The following is a 16,299-nucleotide window of genomic DNA, read 5'->3' as shown; positions in this document are numbered from 1 at the left end:
TGTCTCGTCTCGTAATCGATGCTGGGGGGAGGATGACGGCCGCGCCTCGCTGTGTCAGCGTCAATGCTGAGAGCTCGAACGGACGGTCACAGCGCCGCAATTTCGGATTGAGGGACGAGCTGGCCCTTGAATGCGAGGTATGGACAGGAGCAGACAGCTATATGCCTGTGTGGTTTGGTTGAGGAATGCCAAAGAGAAACAGCGAGGTTTAGTGCCTCCGTGGTGTGTCTCGCCAGGTCGCGTGGGTGGGTTGGAGTCGGTCGGGGGAAGAAGGATCACAAGCCAGTTCTCCAAGCCGGTAAACATGCAAGTGCAGGTGAAGGTGCAAGTGAGCGCGACACGGGCTGGACTGACTGACACCAATCTCCAAACACACTGCAGAATGGGGGGTTAAAAGGGGATCGCTGATTCTACTTGGGCAAATCAGTGGCACCAGGCAGCAAACAAATAATTCATCGAGCAAAGCTTCGTCCAGCTGTTCTACTTACACCAACACAACGGAGCAAGTGTCTCCCGTTCAGGACACAGCCTCTCTGTACTGTACTTTTCCGCTAATCTGTCTCCAGCCCCAATGCCTCTCTGCTCGATCTGTTGGTCGGATGAGTCCGCAAACAGCTTCGAAAATGCGAAGGGACCCCTGATGTCTCACAGCTAGCCACGATTGATAATCCGCCCAGAGAGATTTCCCACGTGTCGCAGGAAGCTGGCGCCTTTCTTTGTCGCGCAGTGAGACAATCGAAACCAACGGGGCGGCCCAGACTCAGTCCTCCTCCATTATTCTGCTCCCCTGCCCACGCTCCCCAGGCCTCATGGGTCCTCGCGGGTGACAGCCCACCAAGCCACCACAAGAAATGCAACTGCCCGTCGCTATTCTAAGATCTGGCATGAAACGGCCGTGCAACAGACACCAGGTCAAGCGGCGACGGGTGGCTGCAGGCTCCCGCGTCAGGAGCGAAGATGCTCGCTGACGGGAAGAGGTCGCCATAGGTCGGCAGGATCCGTGCTCGGACTTCAAGTCGGGAGTCGCAAATAACAAATTACGAGAGGCTCGGCAGAGAAGACAAAGGTAGATAATATGATTGTTCATATCTTCCAAGAAACACCAAGCAATGCAATGATATTCTACGCATTCAGAAGCCAGTTGAAACCATGCTATACCCTCCCGGCACACCACCAACACCGTCAAGAACTCCGCTGCTTGGGAAATATTTACTCATTCTATCATCTTGAGACGGGCAATTAAAAAAAAAAAAAACATTCCTCAGTGCGATATGTACTGGAAGACAGCAGACACATGATCCTCACCACACTCCTGGCGGAGCAACAGGTCCTGAATGCCCTTCAGGCCCTCGTTCGGGAAATGATTCCACGTGCTCGTGTCACCGTACAGCATCGCCGGCGCCTTGATGATCTGCTTCCCGTCAGGCTTGCACCTCTTGCACTTAAAGGTGTCATGCGTGTCGCTCCGCGTGTCGGTGCGGTACTGGAACAGCTCCCGCAGGCTGTCCAAGCTGAAGTGGCGCTCTACGTCCTCCGCCTCGTCCACCACGCAGGATGAGAGCGACTGCTTGTGCGACTGCCGCTGGAACACCTTTTCTTCGATCGTGCCGGTCGCGATGAACCTGTAGACGAAACAGTCCTTCTTCTGGCCATCACGCCACACACGGGCGAGCGCCTGTTGGTCCGCTGCCGGGTTCCAGTCAGGGTCGAAGAGGATCAGGCGGTTCGCGCCGATTAGATTGATACCGCAGCCACCAGCCTTGCTGGAGAGCAAGAAGACAAACTGGCCCCCGTCTGGGTCGTTGAACTTGTCCACAAGCTTCTGCCGCTTGTTGACGTTCATCGAGCCGTCAAGACGCAAGCAGGGGTAGGCTTCGTTCCGGCAGAGACGTTCGAAGAGATCGAGTGTTGATGTGTAATTGGAAATGAGCACAATCTTGTCATCTGTTTCCGCACGAATTCTCCTCAGCATGCGATCTAGAACTGCCATTTTGCCGCTGTACCATGGCTTGATATCACGGTCACGGCCTCGTGCCTCTTTGGGAACGTAGTCATCTGGGAAGTGCTCCTCGCAGCCAGGAAGATCATTGGACAAGTCAAGCAGATCTGGATGATTACACAGCTTCTTGAGAATATTGATAGCCTTGAGGGGCTGGCTTCCCTTGCCGCGAAGCAGAGCTTGAATGTCGGGACTTTTGATGAAGTAGTTGTAGAGATCGTTTTGGAATGGAGAATTGCTGCAGAAGACAACATGCTCGTACTTCAGTGGGAGGTACTTGGAGAGCAAATCGTTGGATCTGCGGATGATGAATTTGTTGACGATTCCAAGTAGCTCCGACAAGCATTCATCACCCCTTTGGCGTTCCTTATCTGATGCATCAGCATCGCGACCTCTCAGAATGGGGATCTCGAACCGCTTCCGGAATTCAAGTCGCGTTCCCAGGAGACCGGGGTTGGCGAAATTGATCAGGGCGAAATACTCCGACAAGTCGTTCTGAATCGGTGTTCCAGACAGAATGATGCGGCGTGTCACATTAAGACTGTTCAGAGCCGTAAAGGTCTGGCTTTCACCGTTCTTTAGACGATGCCCCTCGTCGGCAAGCAGCAGCCCGATCTTGCAGTGCTTGAGCTCCTCCACGTTCAAGCGCAGGGTCTCGTAGGAGACGATGATGACCGGGCGCGTCACAGAGCGACCACTCGATATGGCCCACTGTTTAAGCTGCTGATTTAGCTGCTCCTTGGTCGCCTTGCCGTCGATGGCAAAGGGTGTGATGGCACCGGGACCGAGCCACTTGACCAGCTCGTTCGCCCAGTTCTTCACCAGACTCGAGGGGCAGACCACAATGGCCTTCTGTATGGTAGTCTTCCCCGCATCCGGCGACTGCTTAAGCAGAGTCCACAGGAGTGTGATGCACTGCAGCGTCTTTCCGAGACCCATTTCATCAGCCATGATGCAACCGTTTGCCTTCTCGTCAATCATGCCAGTGGTGCATTTGTACATGAACTTGACACCTTCAATCTGATGTGGACGCAAGACTTTGGCGAGCTTCGGGTCGATGACCACTGGTACCCGTGGGTGGTCTGTGTCGACCTTCTTCTTGATACCAAGAATTTCGGCCAGACTCTTGTGCACGAGTGGCGCATCCATGACCTGGGTCTGAGGCGGCTTCTCGTCCTCCTTCGGCTTCTCGATCTCCTTGGGCTTGTCATCGATGGTAGGATCGTAGAGGACGATTGCGAATTCGCCGCTTGGGTCATGCAGGGGCTTGGCAACAAACACAGCGCCGGTTCTCAGGCCCAACGTAGGCGGTGGTCGGTTGGGGTTGAAGGCAGCACTGTTCTTGTTGACGAGGGGAATGGAGAAGGCCTTGCGAAAGACCTTGTCTTTGTCTTTGACCTGAAAGACAGGAAAGCGGTTGGCATCGCGATTTGCGAGAGCGAGGCGGTCCTCATTGGTGTATGGCTTGTCGGCATCGACCTCTCCATCTGCTCCCTTGTAATCGATCCTCCTCTTCTTCCTGGCAGGCCTATCTGTTGCAGCAGATCTGATGGCAGATCCGGGACACTTGAATGGCTTGTGGAGTCTGTCGATGGTCTGGGGCGTAGGAAAGCGACTCTTAGGCGCGACATTCTCCTTGTTGGCCCTAGGGGTCGACGCGACCTCGGTCCTGCAAGACATGAGTACTTGCTTCGAGTGGGTGAGAGCAGAATGGTGATGGTGATAATGATGAAAAGACCTACATTGCGCCTTCAGTGTCGTTGAAAACCGAGCTCTGCGGCCCGTTGCAACGAGAATTTGCCACTTCAATCGCCTCGGATATGCTCGGACGAGGCGTGTTGATTGATGTTTACTTTGGAGCGGGCGCGACTGCCAAGCTCGAGAAAGAGGCGACGCGTCTGCCTCGCCGAGTCACGTGCAACAACACGTGGTTCTACGGGTCATCAGACGCCGACTATTCTTGACGAAATGTCGAGAGATCCCGAATTATGGACAATTCTGTCAATTTTAATTGAGAGGGATACGTCCTCATGTTCACCCAACTTCGCTGCAAGTCATGGCTTTGGGCCATTTTGGTCACCTATCTGGCCCGTTCTGGCCGCTTCATCACGTAAACATCCGGGAGTACTTGGGCCGAGGTACATCCTTTCCTACATGAGTATTTTGCCAGGCTTGTCGGCTAGACCTCGAAATCCCCCGACGCATTTTCCGCCTATGTAGATCCAGTCACTCAATTGGCATCAGTAAGCATAGAAGTTTTATGCAATTACAAAGGTCAAGTGTCTGTCGCTGTCTTGTGAATCCTGCCCTTGGGGCATGTCTCCTGCTCCCTCCGCCATTCCCTCGTCATTCAGCACGTCCTAAAGCTTCTACCGACACTCACTCTGCTATATACTGAATTTCTTTTTCTGGAATACTCTGTAACCCACAGAGTGAACAGCGACTGTACTCCGAAGACATTGCTCCTGCTTGAACCGCATGCAGTGATCCGTGGAAGGTGGTTGCGAACCGAGGGAGATTACTTGCGGGGGATAACTTTATAGGAGCACCGGCCATTTCCTGCAGCATATATCATGTCTGCCGACTTCTGGGCCGGCTACATCTCAGGGGCCGTCGGAATTGTTATCGGAAACCCTCTCGATATCATCAAGGTGCGCCTCCAGGCTTCTGGACGGGGCACCGGAAATCCGTCTCCCACAACTTCATCAAGTCTCCCAGGCTCGCTGTCTCCATCATCGTCTGCCTCGGCCCTCTCGCTGCTTCGCAAGTTCTCAACGGGCACCGCAGCGCCAATTCTAGGCTACGGCGCCCTGAACGCCTTGCTGTTCGTCTCGTACAATCGCTCAGAAGCATTCCTGAACCAAGCGCTCTCGCCACAGGGCCCTTCACACACATCACCAAATTCAACACAGTCGACAACTGGATCGAATCTCTGGACGACATTTATCGCAGGCGCCATTGGCGGTCTCGCAACATGGGTGGTCTCCACGCCCACTGAGCTGATCAAGTGCCGGGCACAACTGAGCGCCAACCCGCAGACATCAAGTTGGGACATCACCAAGCGAATATTGCGCACCGAGGGTGGTATACGGGGACTATATTTCGGCGGCACGGTGACCGCGCTGAGGGACAGCGTCGGCTACGGCTTCTACTTCTGGAGCTACGAGCTGACCACACGCTGGATAGAGCAGTGGTCGAAAGCCCACAAAGACCAAGGCGGCAGCTTCACCGGCAGCGAGACAGCCAAGGTGCTCCTCTGCGGCGGCCTCGCGGGCATCGTGACGTGGGCGAGCATCTTCCCGCTGGACGTGATCAAGACTCGAGTTCAGGCACAGGTGAACAATGCAAGCACCATTGCGGTTGTGACAGGGGAGAGCAGCCCTTTGCTCAGCAGCACAGTCTCGAAGAGGTCTGGAGCGATTCAGGTTGCGAGGGATGCGTACAAGGAGGGCGGGTTGCGGATTTTCTTCAGGGGTCTGGCAGTCTGCAGTGTCCGGGCCTTCATCGTCAACGCGGTCCAGTGGGCTACGTATGAGTGGATCATGATGGAGCTCGGGCACGGTAGAAAGAGACCTGAGACCGTGTCGTCGTGATTCCTATCCTCTGTGGCTCGGAAGCAGAACAGCTGGTGTGCCTTTCGCCGATCCGGATCCAGGAGCTGTAACGCACCCCCGATTGCCCACTCACGGGCCGGTCAGATGGGTCAGAAATGGGTCCGTCAGGCCACATGGCCGTCGATATGCACCGGATTGGTCTCGAACAATCTCTTGCAAATTCTGCCCATCCCTAGGGCCTTCGGGGGTCAACGGGCACTTCCCGGTAGGCGTCCTCCACGGAGTGTCTTAAACATGTCTAGGATATCTAAATTCATTATTTTACGTATTCAGTCACTAAAGACACTTTAGTGGACCATTACACACCACAAGTCTATCCCATCCAATATTCCAGCACAGCGAAGAGCCTCGATAAATATTCGGCAGCGCGTCGTCTCCGATCGAACTCAGCACTGAGAAAATCAAGAGACACGCACTACAGAATCATGGTCTTCAGTATCTCCAGACACTTGTCCGGCTGGCTGAGGAAGGGGAAGTGTCCAGCATCGATTCGCTCCGCCTTGAAGCCCAACGACTCCGCGAGTTGCTCCTGCAGCGGGCCCGGCACGCACTGGTCCTGCGTGCACACCAGGTAGCTCTTGGGGATGGTGATGTCGGCGGCGCTGAACGTGACGGGCTTCTCGAACGCGTCCTGCGAGTGCGTCACGACCCCGTCCCAGTACTTCGCCTGCGCCTCCGGGCTGGCCTGCACGTCGCTGAACAGAACCTGCTTGGCCTCCTCCTTGAGCTTGATCGCGTGGTTCTAACCCGCGGGCGCGGCTGTTAGTCACGGTTCGGAGAACACACACAGAGAGAGACAGAGACGAGAGGAGGGTGGATTGCCTCGGCGGCATATCGTACCTTGGAGTAGGCGGGCGCAAAGTCGGCCCAAGGAGGCCACTGGCCGCCGAAAGTGGCGAGCAGGTCCATGCCCGCGGCGGGGATCGCGAACGCGGCGACGTAGATGATCTGCTTGAACCCGCCAGGCTTGCCCTGGGCCGCGCGCTCCGCGACCCCGTTGCCGGCCGTCGCGGCGCCACCCGGGATGCCACCGTACGAGTGCGCGACGATGACGACCTCCCTACCGCGGTCGAAGAGCGGCTGCGCCGTGTCGAGGATGACTTTCACGTCCGCCTCCCACGTCTGGCCGCGCACGTCGTCGCCGGCGCCCGAGGTCCGGAGGTGGGGCAGGTAGCACTCATAGCCCAGGCCCTCGAGCTGCTGTTTCAGGGGCTCGTAGGACGGGCTTGGCAGGGACCATGCGCCGTGGACGATAATAATTGCGGGCTTCGTGGTGGAGGAGGAGGTGGCCATTTTTTCCTTCGGTTCTGGATTGCTGGGATTGGCGGGAAGGGGGGAGGGAAGAAAGATATGGAGAGGTTCGGAACGGGAAATGTGACGCGGTTTTGGTACCCTGTTGGATTTGGACACAGACGAATAGGGAAATAAAGATGTGGTATTGACGGACGCCTGCAGAGGATAAGTATGCGGCCCGGGAGCTGAAGATCAGATTCCGGCAGTCATGCACATGTCCTGATCGGCCAGTGGGGTGTGTAAATCGTATGACCCTCATTATCGAGAGCCTCGTGGTGGATAGAAACCACCCCTGTGTGGGTATGGGAGCGAGTCAGAGCCCACCAAAAGAGCAGTTCGAGTCGGCTCACTTACACCACTTACACGGTCTCCCTTGGCCCGGCTGAACCCCCCTGCTGGGACGAACCTTAAGACTCTGAGAACCGAATGTTGCAATCCACCGTGCTGACAATTCCAACGGCTTTTTCCTCTCTCTTTTCCCCTTCTCCGCCGATTGCGGGAAATATAGCGATGACAACTGCTGATCTCAAGGATATTCCTTCTTCCCAAGCCGCCGCCGCCGTTGCCGAGTCTTGTCTCTAGCAGAGCCTCCGCACCGCCGCCTGAAAGTACTACAAGACGACATCCAAGCACCGGGCTTGCTGCGATCTCGATGGGCAGTCATGCAGGGGACTTATCACAGTTCTCGCAGGAGTATATCGACTACGATGAAGGTCCGGCCGTCGTTGGCGTCTCCATCGCCGTGGGGCTCATCGCGCTCGCGAGTGTTGGTCTGCGATTATGGGCTAGGCACATTAAGAGGGTCTCGCTTGGGATCGAGGATTACCTCATCATAGTGTGTGTGGTACGCAAAAAATGAGGCCTGGATCACAGAATCGTGATGTGAGAGAGGGCGAAGAGCAAGTTGGACTGACATCTTGTATAGCCGCTTCTCATCGGAACTGTTATCTGTGGTGAGCCTCCTTTCCTACCTGTGGTTCGTGCTTACCTTTACTGACGCGCTCTTAAGCAATCTTCGGTAAGTTTCCGTCTTTGCCCTCCTGCGGCTGAAACCTCAGCGTGGATGCCCTTGATTAACCCCTTTCACTAGCTGTCCATCTCGGGCGAGTGGGTAGACACTATGCGGTGAACAAGATCGTCGATCCAGCGAGCTATGGCCGAGGTCAAGCAGTAAGACCTCTCCCAAATTCATGCCGCGCTGGGGCTCTTGTGGAGTGTTGACAAATACCAGGCCCTATTCGCCGTCGAATGCATCTATGGCACGCTGCTGGTAGTATGCAAATTCTCGATCCTGGCCATGTACTGGCGCATCTTCCCGACACCGTTTGTGAAGAGAGGGTGTTGCGTACTAGGCGGGCTGACGTTGGCGTGGATCATTGCCGTCGCGCTGGTTGCATTCTTGCAATGCCAGCCTATACAGAAGATCTGGCTGCCCGATACCCCGGGCCACTGCATTGACAATAACAAGTTCTTCATCGGCAATGCGGTCCCGAATATCTTTACCGACTGTGCGATCATGGCGCTGCCTGCATACGAGATCTCCCGTCTGCGTATGGGGTCTACACAGAAGATAGGCCTGGCTGGTATTTTCTTGCTGGGCATATTGTGAGTGCTAACACCTCAGTCATGCCTCGCTCCGCTGTTTCTGACTTGTACCCCAGTGTATCGTTCATCAGCGCGATCCGCTTGATTTTCCTGTTCCAGCTGAGTGCCGGTGGAAAAGACGGAGATCTGACTGGTGGGCCAACCCTACTCCTAAACCGACAACATGAATACATGTCAGCTAATTTCTCGAAAGTTCTGATCGCCGTCCCCTGGATCTTGACAGTAGTAGAGGGCGAATGCGCCGTCATCTGCGCGTGCCTGCCCCTCCTCCGACCTGTCGCGCAAGCCGTTTTCGGACGGGTCCTCACCTCGGGCGCAGGCAAGTCGTCCAACAGACGGCCCAGTGGTCTGAGCGCTCTGAACTCTGCCGACCTCGTGACGATTGGCGGTGGAGGCACCAGTGGCGTACGGCGACCCGCGTTCAAGAGTGGTAATCATGGTAGTCGCCCATTCGCGGTACTAGATGATACGGACTCCGGTGAGGGAATATTAGCAGGTGGCCAAACAACGAGCACGAGTGTGCAGGGGAGCGATGGCAAAGCACCGAGTGAGGGAAGTGACGATATTCCACTGGAGCGCATATCTGTGCGGCATGAGGTGAAGGTGAGCTGGACTGAGGTCAAACCTTATGGCTAAGGCTAGCTTGTGACGGTGTTCTCTGTATGAGTGTCCTAGATCAGGACCACAGACGCCGTGATCCCGAAGCTATGTGTTGATTTCGAATCAGATAGCCGGATATGAAATAATCTTTAATGAGACCTGCAGAAAGTGAAAAATAGGACGAGATGCCTTTCTGTCAGAAATGGATACTGTGTGAATGTGAGGCTATCGTCATCCTTTGAGGGTCTCCGCTTGTTGAACGAAAGTGCAAAAAGAGAGGTTGCGATCAACACCCTCTTCACGCCCTGCCACCCCTATAAGGTGCTACAGCGCGTCCCTCCTTTCGGTACTTCCTTTTACAGGAGCCTCGGGATATTTGTTGCAGTGTCTTGCTCCCACCTGTCTGTGTGTTTATTGACGTTGCGGTGGGCACTGTATCTGAACTGATGGCCTTTGGGTTTTCCCACCTAACCTGTGTGTTTATTGGCTTTGCAGTGGGTGTCTGTGTCTGGACTTATTGGGGTCTTCCAAGTCGCTCGCTTTGCCACCGTGCCAGCTCGCCTTGTCGTTGTAGGATGTGGTTTTCGTGGGTTCATCACGTTGGGACGAGATGAGACGAGAGGTGAATTGGCCTTGGGTGGATACGAGCCAATTGACTCGCCTTGGATGGGATGAGCTTGAGCTTGGCTATCAGTCTACGATATGCTTAATCTCGAAGACGAAGAAGCCGTCATGAGCCAAATTGATACTATTGCCCGTCAAGCTGGCGTGTCTGATGATCGGCTGTTGTCGAGGTTGGTGTTCCAGATGAGGCTCGTGTCAGGCGAGCGTCGATCGTAAAAGGTGGTCCAGGCCAAGACCTGCCAGACCCTGCCATGCACTGGAATGCAACACCCCTGTGACCATCTGATCGGCAACTCCCACCAAGGCCAACCTTGCTTGTCAACGGCTACAGTGGGACGGGCCTCCCAATCATCGATCACGTACACGCGGGTAAAGATGGACAAGCGGCAGGTCAGTGGGTACTCATCAGGGGAAGTATCCAACCAAGAGCATGGCAAGGGCAAGGAAGAATCAGGGTCTGGGTCCAAAAAGTGACTTGTTCCCTTTTTTACTAGAACAGACTACCTGAAGAGCAATTCCAAGCAGTCATTGATGGTTGCACACTCAAAAAGCTACAAATGTTCGCCTTAATGCCTCATGTTGAAACATGATAAAGGATTGTATAGTTCATTCGTAACTATAAGCGAAAGAAGACGAGCAGCCCCAATTTCGGTAACTGGTTGCACAAGCTTACCTTCAGATGTCATCCGAGAGTATGGTCAATTGGCTAGCAAAAGGTACAACTCGTCAAGTTCATTTAATTCCTTGAAGTTGTGGTCTTCATTATATGGGCCAAGACAAGGCTACCAATCGCCGCTGAAATAGACCATGTAGTGCAGCATTGCAGAAGTCTGCTTACATGTCTGCAATATCTAGTGACCTCTCCTCAAGTGGCAATGCAGAACGCTGAATGGACTGCCTGATGCTGATGATTTGATCCGAGCCTCGAGTGGCCCAGAAGTCTCCTCTCAATTATCTAGGTTAAGCTGAGGATGCGGGAGCGAGGCAAAGATTGGACTTATGCAATCAGCAAATGGCGATTCGAAGATCCTCATGTGCACGGCGATTTTGTTGACGACTCTGTCAATGCTTGTCTACTAACTGTTTTTATTACAACAGTAACAGAAATACCTGCACATCAGGTATGTTTCCCACGACATAGTTCTATTGGCCAACAGTTGCCCTATACAGGGCACCTATGCCGCCGCCACAACCGATAGCGCATATGCAATGTCGGTTACCAGCATGGGTTCTATGCAGGGCCCAAAATGGAAGCTAGACTTGATCATCACCTCTACTCTGTGGGGGCTATTCATGCAGGCAGCTCAGCCTTACATTTCACGAGCTGAACATTCAAATTGCATCCACGACCCCGCGTTTGCTCACAGTCCCACTATTTAGTCTGGACCTACGCGCGGCTTCAACGTGGACGTGGAGCGCCATTTGCAACCGAAACAACAACAATCTCCTCATCACGTAGGTTTTGCAAGTGTAAGACCTCCAAGGAGTATGACCGACACGAAAGTTTCTCTGGATGAGATTTGGGCCGAGGCGGCCAGGCAGTTCCAGGACATTTGCGGGGAGTCGCTTCAGAGAGGCGACGTGAAAAGCTTCGATGATGTGAGGAAAAAGATTGAGAATGCGAACAAGCAGCCGGGATACGTCAACGACGAGTCAGAGGATAAATGGGAGAAAGCAAAGACTGTGGGCCTGCAGTCGCTCAAGTATATGAAAATGCTCCTTGGGGCCGCTTCCCAGGCGGCCGTCTTTGTAAGTGATTCCGCACTCTCGTCACCAATGAACGAAGATTGACATCGCTAGATTCCTATTCCGGCTGCCGCGGCCAACATCGCAGGCTCTGCATTGAGCTTCGTTTTCGACATACCTGAGCGAATAAGGGGCTATAACGAAGCGGTCGACGGAGTCTTCACGGTCGTATCTTCAGCGCTCTCACAATTCGAGATCTACGAGTCCATCGAAGGCATAGACCCCGTTATGGTCCAGCAAATTCACCGTGTAATGGTCAGCATCGTAAAGATCTGTGCCCACGTTGTGAAGTACCGCCAGGGTCGCCGGGGCAGTCGGTTAAAGAGACAAATTGCGTCTATATTCGACGATAACAAGCCTCTGGAGGCTGAACTAAATGAGTTCCGGCGAGTGCTGCAGGAACAGCGAGATATTGAGGGGACGGTCAGTTTGAGCGTGCTGGTAAAGACACAGTCAGGCGTGGTGACACTCCTGGAAAGGTCTGCTGTCTTTGGTAAGACGGTCGAGGATACGTACCAGGCAGTCCAATCGCTCAAAGACAACAACGAACGCACTCAAACCCTTATCAAGATCCGTAACACGCTTCAGGTGCCAACGATCGTCCTTCTCGACACACGAACCACACAAACGTGCACAAATCTGGCAAACAAGTGCTTGGAAGGGACAGGATCCTGGATATGGAAGGATGAGGCATTTGTCTCCTGGACAGAGGGTACTGCAAAGGGTGATAACCAACAAAAGTCCAATGTGCTCATCGTTTCGGGCCCTCCCTCAAGTGGCAAAACCTTGGCTACTGCTCAAATAATCAAGCACCTCGAGGAAGAAAAGGGTCGAGCGTACATTGCTCATTACTTCTTCATGCCAGCCAGCAGCAAAAAGGTCGATGAAGACGGCAAACATGTTATACACTCAGCTCTGCGGTACATGGCCTTCCAATTTGCGAGAGTCGATGCCACCGTGAGAAAATCTCTGGGCAAGGCATGTGAATCCCTAAACCTTTCCACGCTGATCCGAAACTCGTCCTCAGACGTGGATGGTCTGTGGTCAGAATTGAAGATTGTGGCTCCAGGATCAGGGACGACGTACTACCTTGCATTTGATGGAGTTGAGAATTTGGAAGAGAAAGAGCGTGAGATTCTGCTTGACTTCATCTTCAGCCCTAAACTGGCCGCGGAGTCTGCAGGTCGTGTGCGAGTGCTGGTGAGCGGGACGGACGCAGTATTGAAAAACGAAGATGTAACTCGAAACGCATTACGAATCGAAATGGATCGGTACAATGAGTCGGACATGAGACTTTTCATTGAGGACAGACTCAGCGAAAAGGGCCTCCTACGGCATGCGGCGCCAGGTTCCGTGCAACAGAAAGCCAAAGACAATGTGCTTGCGAAGCTACCACCAAAAGCGTCAGGCAGCTACTCCCAGCTACAGTTCGCATTGGACGAGGTGGTTCGACTATTAAGTTCCCGAACATCCATTGCGGAGCTGGATAAGGTGTTGAACCATCCAATGAACAGCCATGAGACAGCAATCAAAGCCTTGCAGCGTTCACTGACTCTGGAAGAGATTAGCGAGCTGAATGAGCTGTTGAAATGGGTCCACTTCAGCAGCAGGCGGATGACGGTGGCCGAACTTGAAGGTGCTATGGTAAGCTCTCCTTTTTGTACCCCTACCTCGACCATCAGGAACATAAGCTCATGGGTAGCAAAAAGCTCCTTTACTCCGGCACAGAGTCTATTGGACTCTTACAAGACATCATCACCAGCAAGTACCTGGCTGTCCTCAAGATTGACTGCTCCGAAGATGGCTGCTTTGTAGAAGGTCAGGACGGAGCACTTGAGTACTTGCAAAAGGAGGAAGACCGCAAAGGTCGGCAATCGAAAGACCAGCCCACAATCAGCATGACCATTAACATCAATAACGTGGATCATGAGGTTGTCGGTCATTTTCTTTGGGATTTGGCACAAAAAGGAATCCGGGATCAATTCCGGTTCAATTTCGATTCTGCATCCAACATTTTGCACACTCGTCAAAGCACCATTGCCGTGGATGAGTATGAGGCACATCACACAATTGCGATGCGAGCCTTGAAATACCTGTGTGGAGAGCCAAGGGACGAGACCCAGGAGATAGGACGCTATCTCTTTTGGTGTTTACCATACCATCTGGGAAGACTCACCCAGCTTGAATATGACGAAAAGGGAGGTCTAATGCCTGAAGAGCAGCGGGAGATTGGACAACATCTGTACCACCTGTTCAAAGACCACGAGGCTTTCAAACGCCACAAGAAGATTGTGGAGCATTTCTGGTGGACCGCAAAAGAGATGAAAGATGTGCAGAAGTGGCTGACGACCTTGGCTGTGGTTCGGAGGCTACCGAGACAGTGGCGCGAGGAAGTACAGCAATACGCTAGCCCCGTGAGAGGATACCTCCGGCCGCTCGTCAAGATGGTGATCGAGAGTTGGTTAAGAGACCGCGGGCGGATCACGGCCGAGACCTTGTCTGGGTACAGGGGTTGGATACTCCAATTCATGGAGGTGGTAAGTTCGTCGTACTACTTCTCAGCTCTGAATCTCCTTGTATAGATATCCCTCAAGGCCGTTGAGCGATCTGGGAGACGCATGTCCTTTACCTGTTACCTTTTCTGACCTTGATTCCCAACAGGACGAACAAAGTCAAGCACTACCACAAACGCCTACCATGAACACCACCGGTACAATCTCAGCTGCCCCATCCACCAGCGAGACCTCCGAAGTTGATTGGTACCGTGTGAGCTTGTGGTGTCAAAACTTTCTGGAGCTCCCAAGCTCCGATCTTGACTCCCTGTGGTGGAGTCGCATTGGGCAAGCAGCAGTCACAGAGGGCTGGGATAATCCGCAGATTGTCAAGTCGCTTTTCAAACGCGCACTCGAGGAGGAGAATCCAAGCTGGATTTCAAACGCCAACTTGGCTGAGTGTCACTATCGATTGGGCGACATTGCAGAGGCCATTGCAGAAGTAGAACTGGCCCTCAAAATGACCGAGCGAGAAGGCTCCTGGCCGACGGCACAAGAGGAAGATATCATGAATCTTCGTTTTAGCTTGGGGAGTTCCCATCTGGAGGACGGAAATATACAGCAGGCGGCGGAGCAATTTTGCTTGGTATCCAACAGCTCAATCTCATACTGGGCGGAGCCAGGCCAAGTGGCTCATATCAAGGCAGTATTGAGCTTGGATGACGCAAAGAAGGCGCAGGAAATGCTTCAGGGCGCCTTGGCTACGGATGGTAGTGAAAGGAGCATGGTCCCTGTCTTGAAAATGATTGCACGGGACCAAGACCACAACTTCACGATCTCGAAAATGTTCACTATTGCAAATGAGGACTCGAATCTCCTGAAAGGACTATGGGCGGCCTTAGAGAAGGCGACGACTCCCCTGGCACCAGGCGAAAACAAAGCGACCGAGATGTCTAAGGACGACCGCTTTTCCGAGGAAGTATCTCGTGGAGTACTCCTGTATCACCGCGGAATGGCTGTGGCGTATGGACGATCTCCGGAAGGTGCAGGTTCTGTCAACGACGCGTTGGCCTTCTGGCATGAATGCCGTGCCCAGCTTCATGCGATCGGAGGATCGGTAGCATCCACCACAAGAACGAACGCCACTGCCGAGATTGCCAAATATTACTTTCACACCTTGACAACGAATCAAGGACCGCCAGAGCATATCGAAATGCTCTCCAAACTTGCTAGAGAAGATTCCGGTACTGACGGTGGCGATCCGGTCGGATACTTGGCAGCACTGTACGCACTACGCGACGAAAAAGAGAAGTCAAGGGGCCTCCTTTCGCGGCAGATCAAAGTTGCGCTACAAATTCTGTCGGATGATAACCCTGACAATGATTATTATGGACTCCTAACTCTCTTCAAGTCACTGGCTCATTGCCGAGACTTCAACAATGCAGCCGCCGCCCTGACGTTGATGGGATCACCAGATCTGCTGACCACTTCTTTGCACTTTGAATCTGACGATATCACCGATGGAGAGGTCAGCGACAAGCATGAGGTCAAAGAGCTGGTGGAAGAATTGGGCAAACAAATTTTACAGGCAGTCAAAACCCTGGTCCCGGATTCTTCACAGCAATCCCGGCGTTTTGAGCTGGCCAAGGAGCACGTCGACGCTCTCGTTGCCGCAGATTTACATGAATCGAAGGCCAGAGCCACTGCGCTCACTCTCCTCAATACCCGCATTTCTACAATGCTGGAAACGCACACGTCCACTATGAAAACCATGGTCTCACGGACGGGTTGGTTCTGCAACGGGCTTGGACCCCCTGGAACAGCATGTGACAAGGAGTTTGACTTTGATCACGAGTTTTACCACTGCATCTGCTGTTGGAATTGTGACTTCTGCCTAGACTGTTTAAAGAAGTTGCGAGAGGGACCAACTCCCGGTATGCAGTGTAGCGCAGAGCACGTGTGGATCAAGCTCCCGCCACAAGGGAGTGACTTCTATCGTGGATTTGACGCCAAAAGTATAAGGGTTCCAATGGTGAGGGCTATTGAGGGCGGTGAGATGTTGTTCGAGGCCTGCTACGATACAGATGGAGAGACCAATGAGTTGACGCTGGACGCATGGAAGGCGGCCTTGGCCAAAGAGTGGGATATATCGTTGGAAGATTTGAAGGATTACCCTTGAGAAGTCTGATGTCGAAGTGCAATTGGACAGATGAATTTCAGTAGGATATTGTAGGTGATGAGAAGCATCGTGCTTCATGAGACCACATTCAGCAGAGGGTGAGTAAGCGCCTTCAGGGAAGCGGTGGGGGCTTTTCGTATAACGGTA

At 53.4% G+C, this 16,299-nt stretch overlaps 5 protein-coding genes across 5 annotated transcripts; 3 read left to right on the top strand and 2 right to left on the bottom strand.

The window, feature by feature from the left end:
• Window positions 1–1,261: 1,261 nt before the first annotated feature.
• J7T55_009905 (uncharacterized protein) lies at window positions 1,262–3,679 on the bottom strand (the record flags this gene model as incomplete). The annotated part of the gene is made up of 1 exon (XM_053143869.1): window positions 1,262–3,679. One exon carries the CDS (start codon window positions 3,677–3,679, stop codon window positions 1,262–1,264), a length of 2,418 nt encoding a protein of 805 aa, XP_052993424.1.
• An 893-nt stretch (window positions 3,680–4,572) lies between these two features.
• On the top strand, window positions 4,573–5,592 carry J7T55_009904 (mitochondrial carrier protein; the record flags this gene model as incomplete). Its single annotated transcript, XM_053143868.1, has 1 exon — window positions 4,573–5,592. One exon carries the CDS (start codon window positions 4,573–4,575, stop codon window positions 5,590–5,592), a length of 1,020 nt encoding a protein of 339 aa, XP_052993423.1.
• A 436-nt stretch (window positions 5,593–6,028) lies between these two features.
• Window positions 6,029–6,906, bottom strand: J7T55_009903 (uncharacterized protein; the record flags this gene model as incomplete). Its single annotated transcript, XM_053143867.1, has 2 exons — window positions 6,029–6,355; window positions 6,454–6,906. The coding sequence occupies 2 exons, from the start codon at window positions 6,904–6,906 to the stop codon at window positions 6,029–6,031; spliced, it is 780 nt and encodes a 259-aa protein (XP_052993422.1).
• Window positions 6,907–7,558: 652 nt separating this feature from the next.
• Window positions 7,559–9,147, top strand: J7T55_009902 (uncharacterized protein; the record flags this gene model as incomplete). Its single annotated transcript, XM_053143866.1, has 7 exons — window positions 7,559–7,741; window positions 7,832–7,859; window positions 7,916–7,924; window positions 7,997–8,076; window positions 8,138–8,511; window positions 8,568–8,644; window positions 8,705–9,147. The coding sequence occupies 7 exons, from the start codon at window positions 7,559–7,561 to the stop codon at window positions 9,145–9,147; spliced, it is 1,194 nt and encodes a 397-aa protein (XP_052993421.1).
• A 2,076-nt stretch (window positions 9,148–11,223) lies between these two features.
• On the top strand, window positions 11,224–16,152 carry J7T55_009901 (neutral permease protein; the record flags this gene model as incomplete). Its single annotated transcript, XM_053143864.1, has 4 exons — window positions 11,224–11,484; window positions 11,536–13,125; window positions 13,191–14,018; window positions 14,143–16,152. The coding sequence occupies 4 exons, from the start codon at window positions 11,224–11,226 to the stop codon at window positions 16,150–16,152; spliced, it is 4,689 nt and encodes a 1,562-aa protein (XP_052993420.1).
• Between the last annotated feature and the right edge of the window lie 147 nt (window positions 16,153–16,299).

This window comes from Diaporthe amygdali, assembly GCF_026229845.1.
Source record: "Diaporthe amygdali strain CAA958 chromosome Unknown NODE_15_length_991109_cov_64_707514, whole genome shotgun sequence".
NCBI classification, from domain to species: Eukaryota; Fungi; Ascomycota; class Sordariomycetes; order Diaporthales; family Diaporthaceae; genus Diaporthe; species Diaporthe amygdali.
Note: the sequence above shows the minus strand (reverse complement) of the source record. Positions and strands in the feature narration are given on the sequence as shown.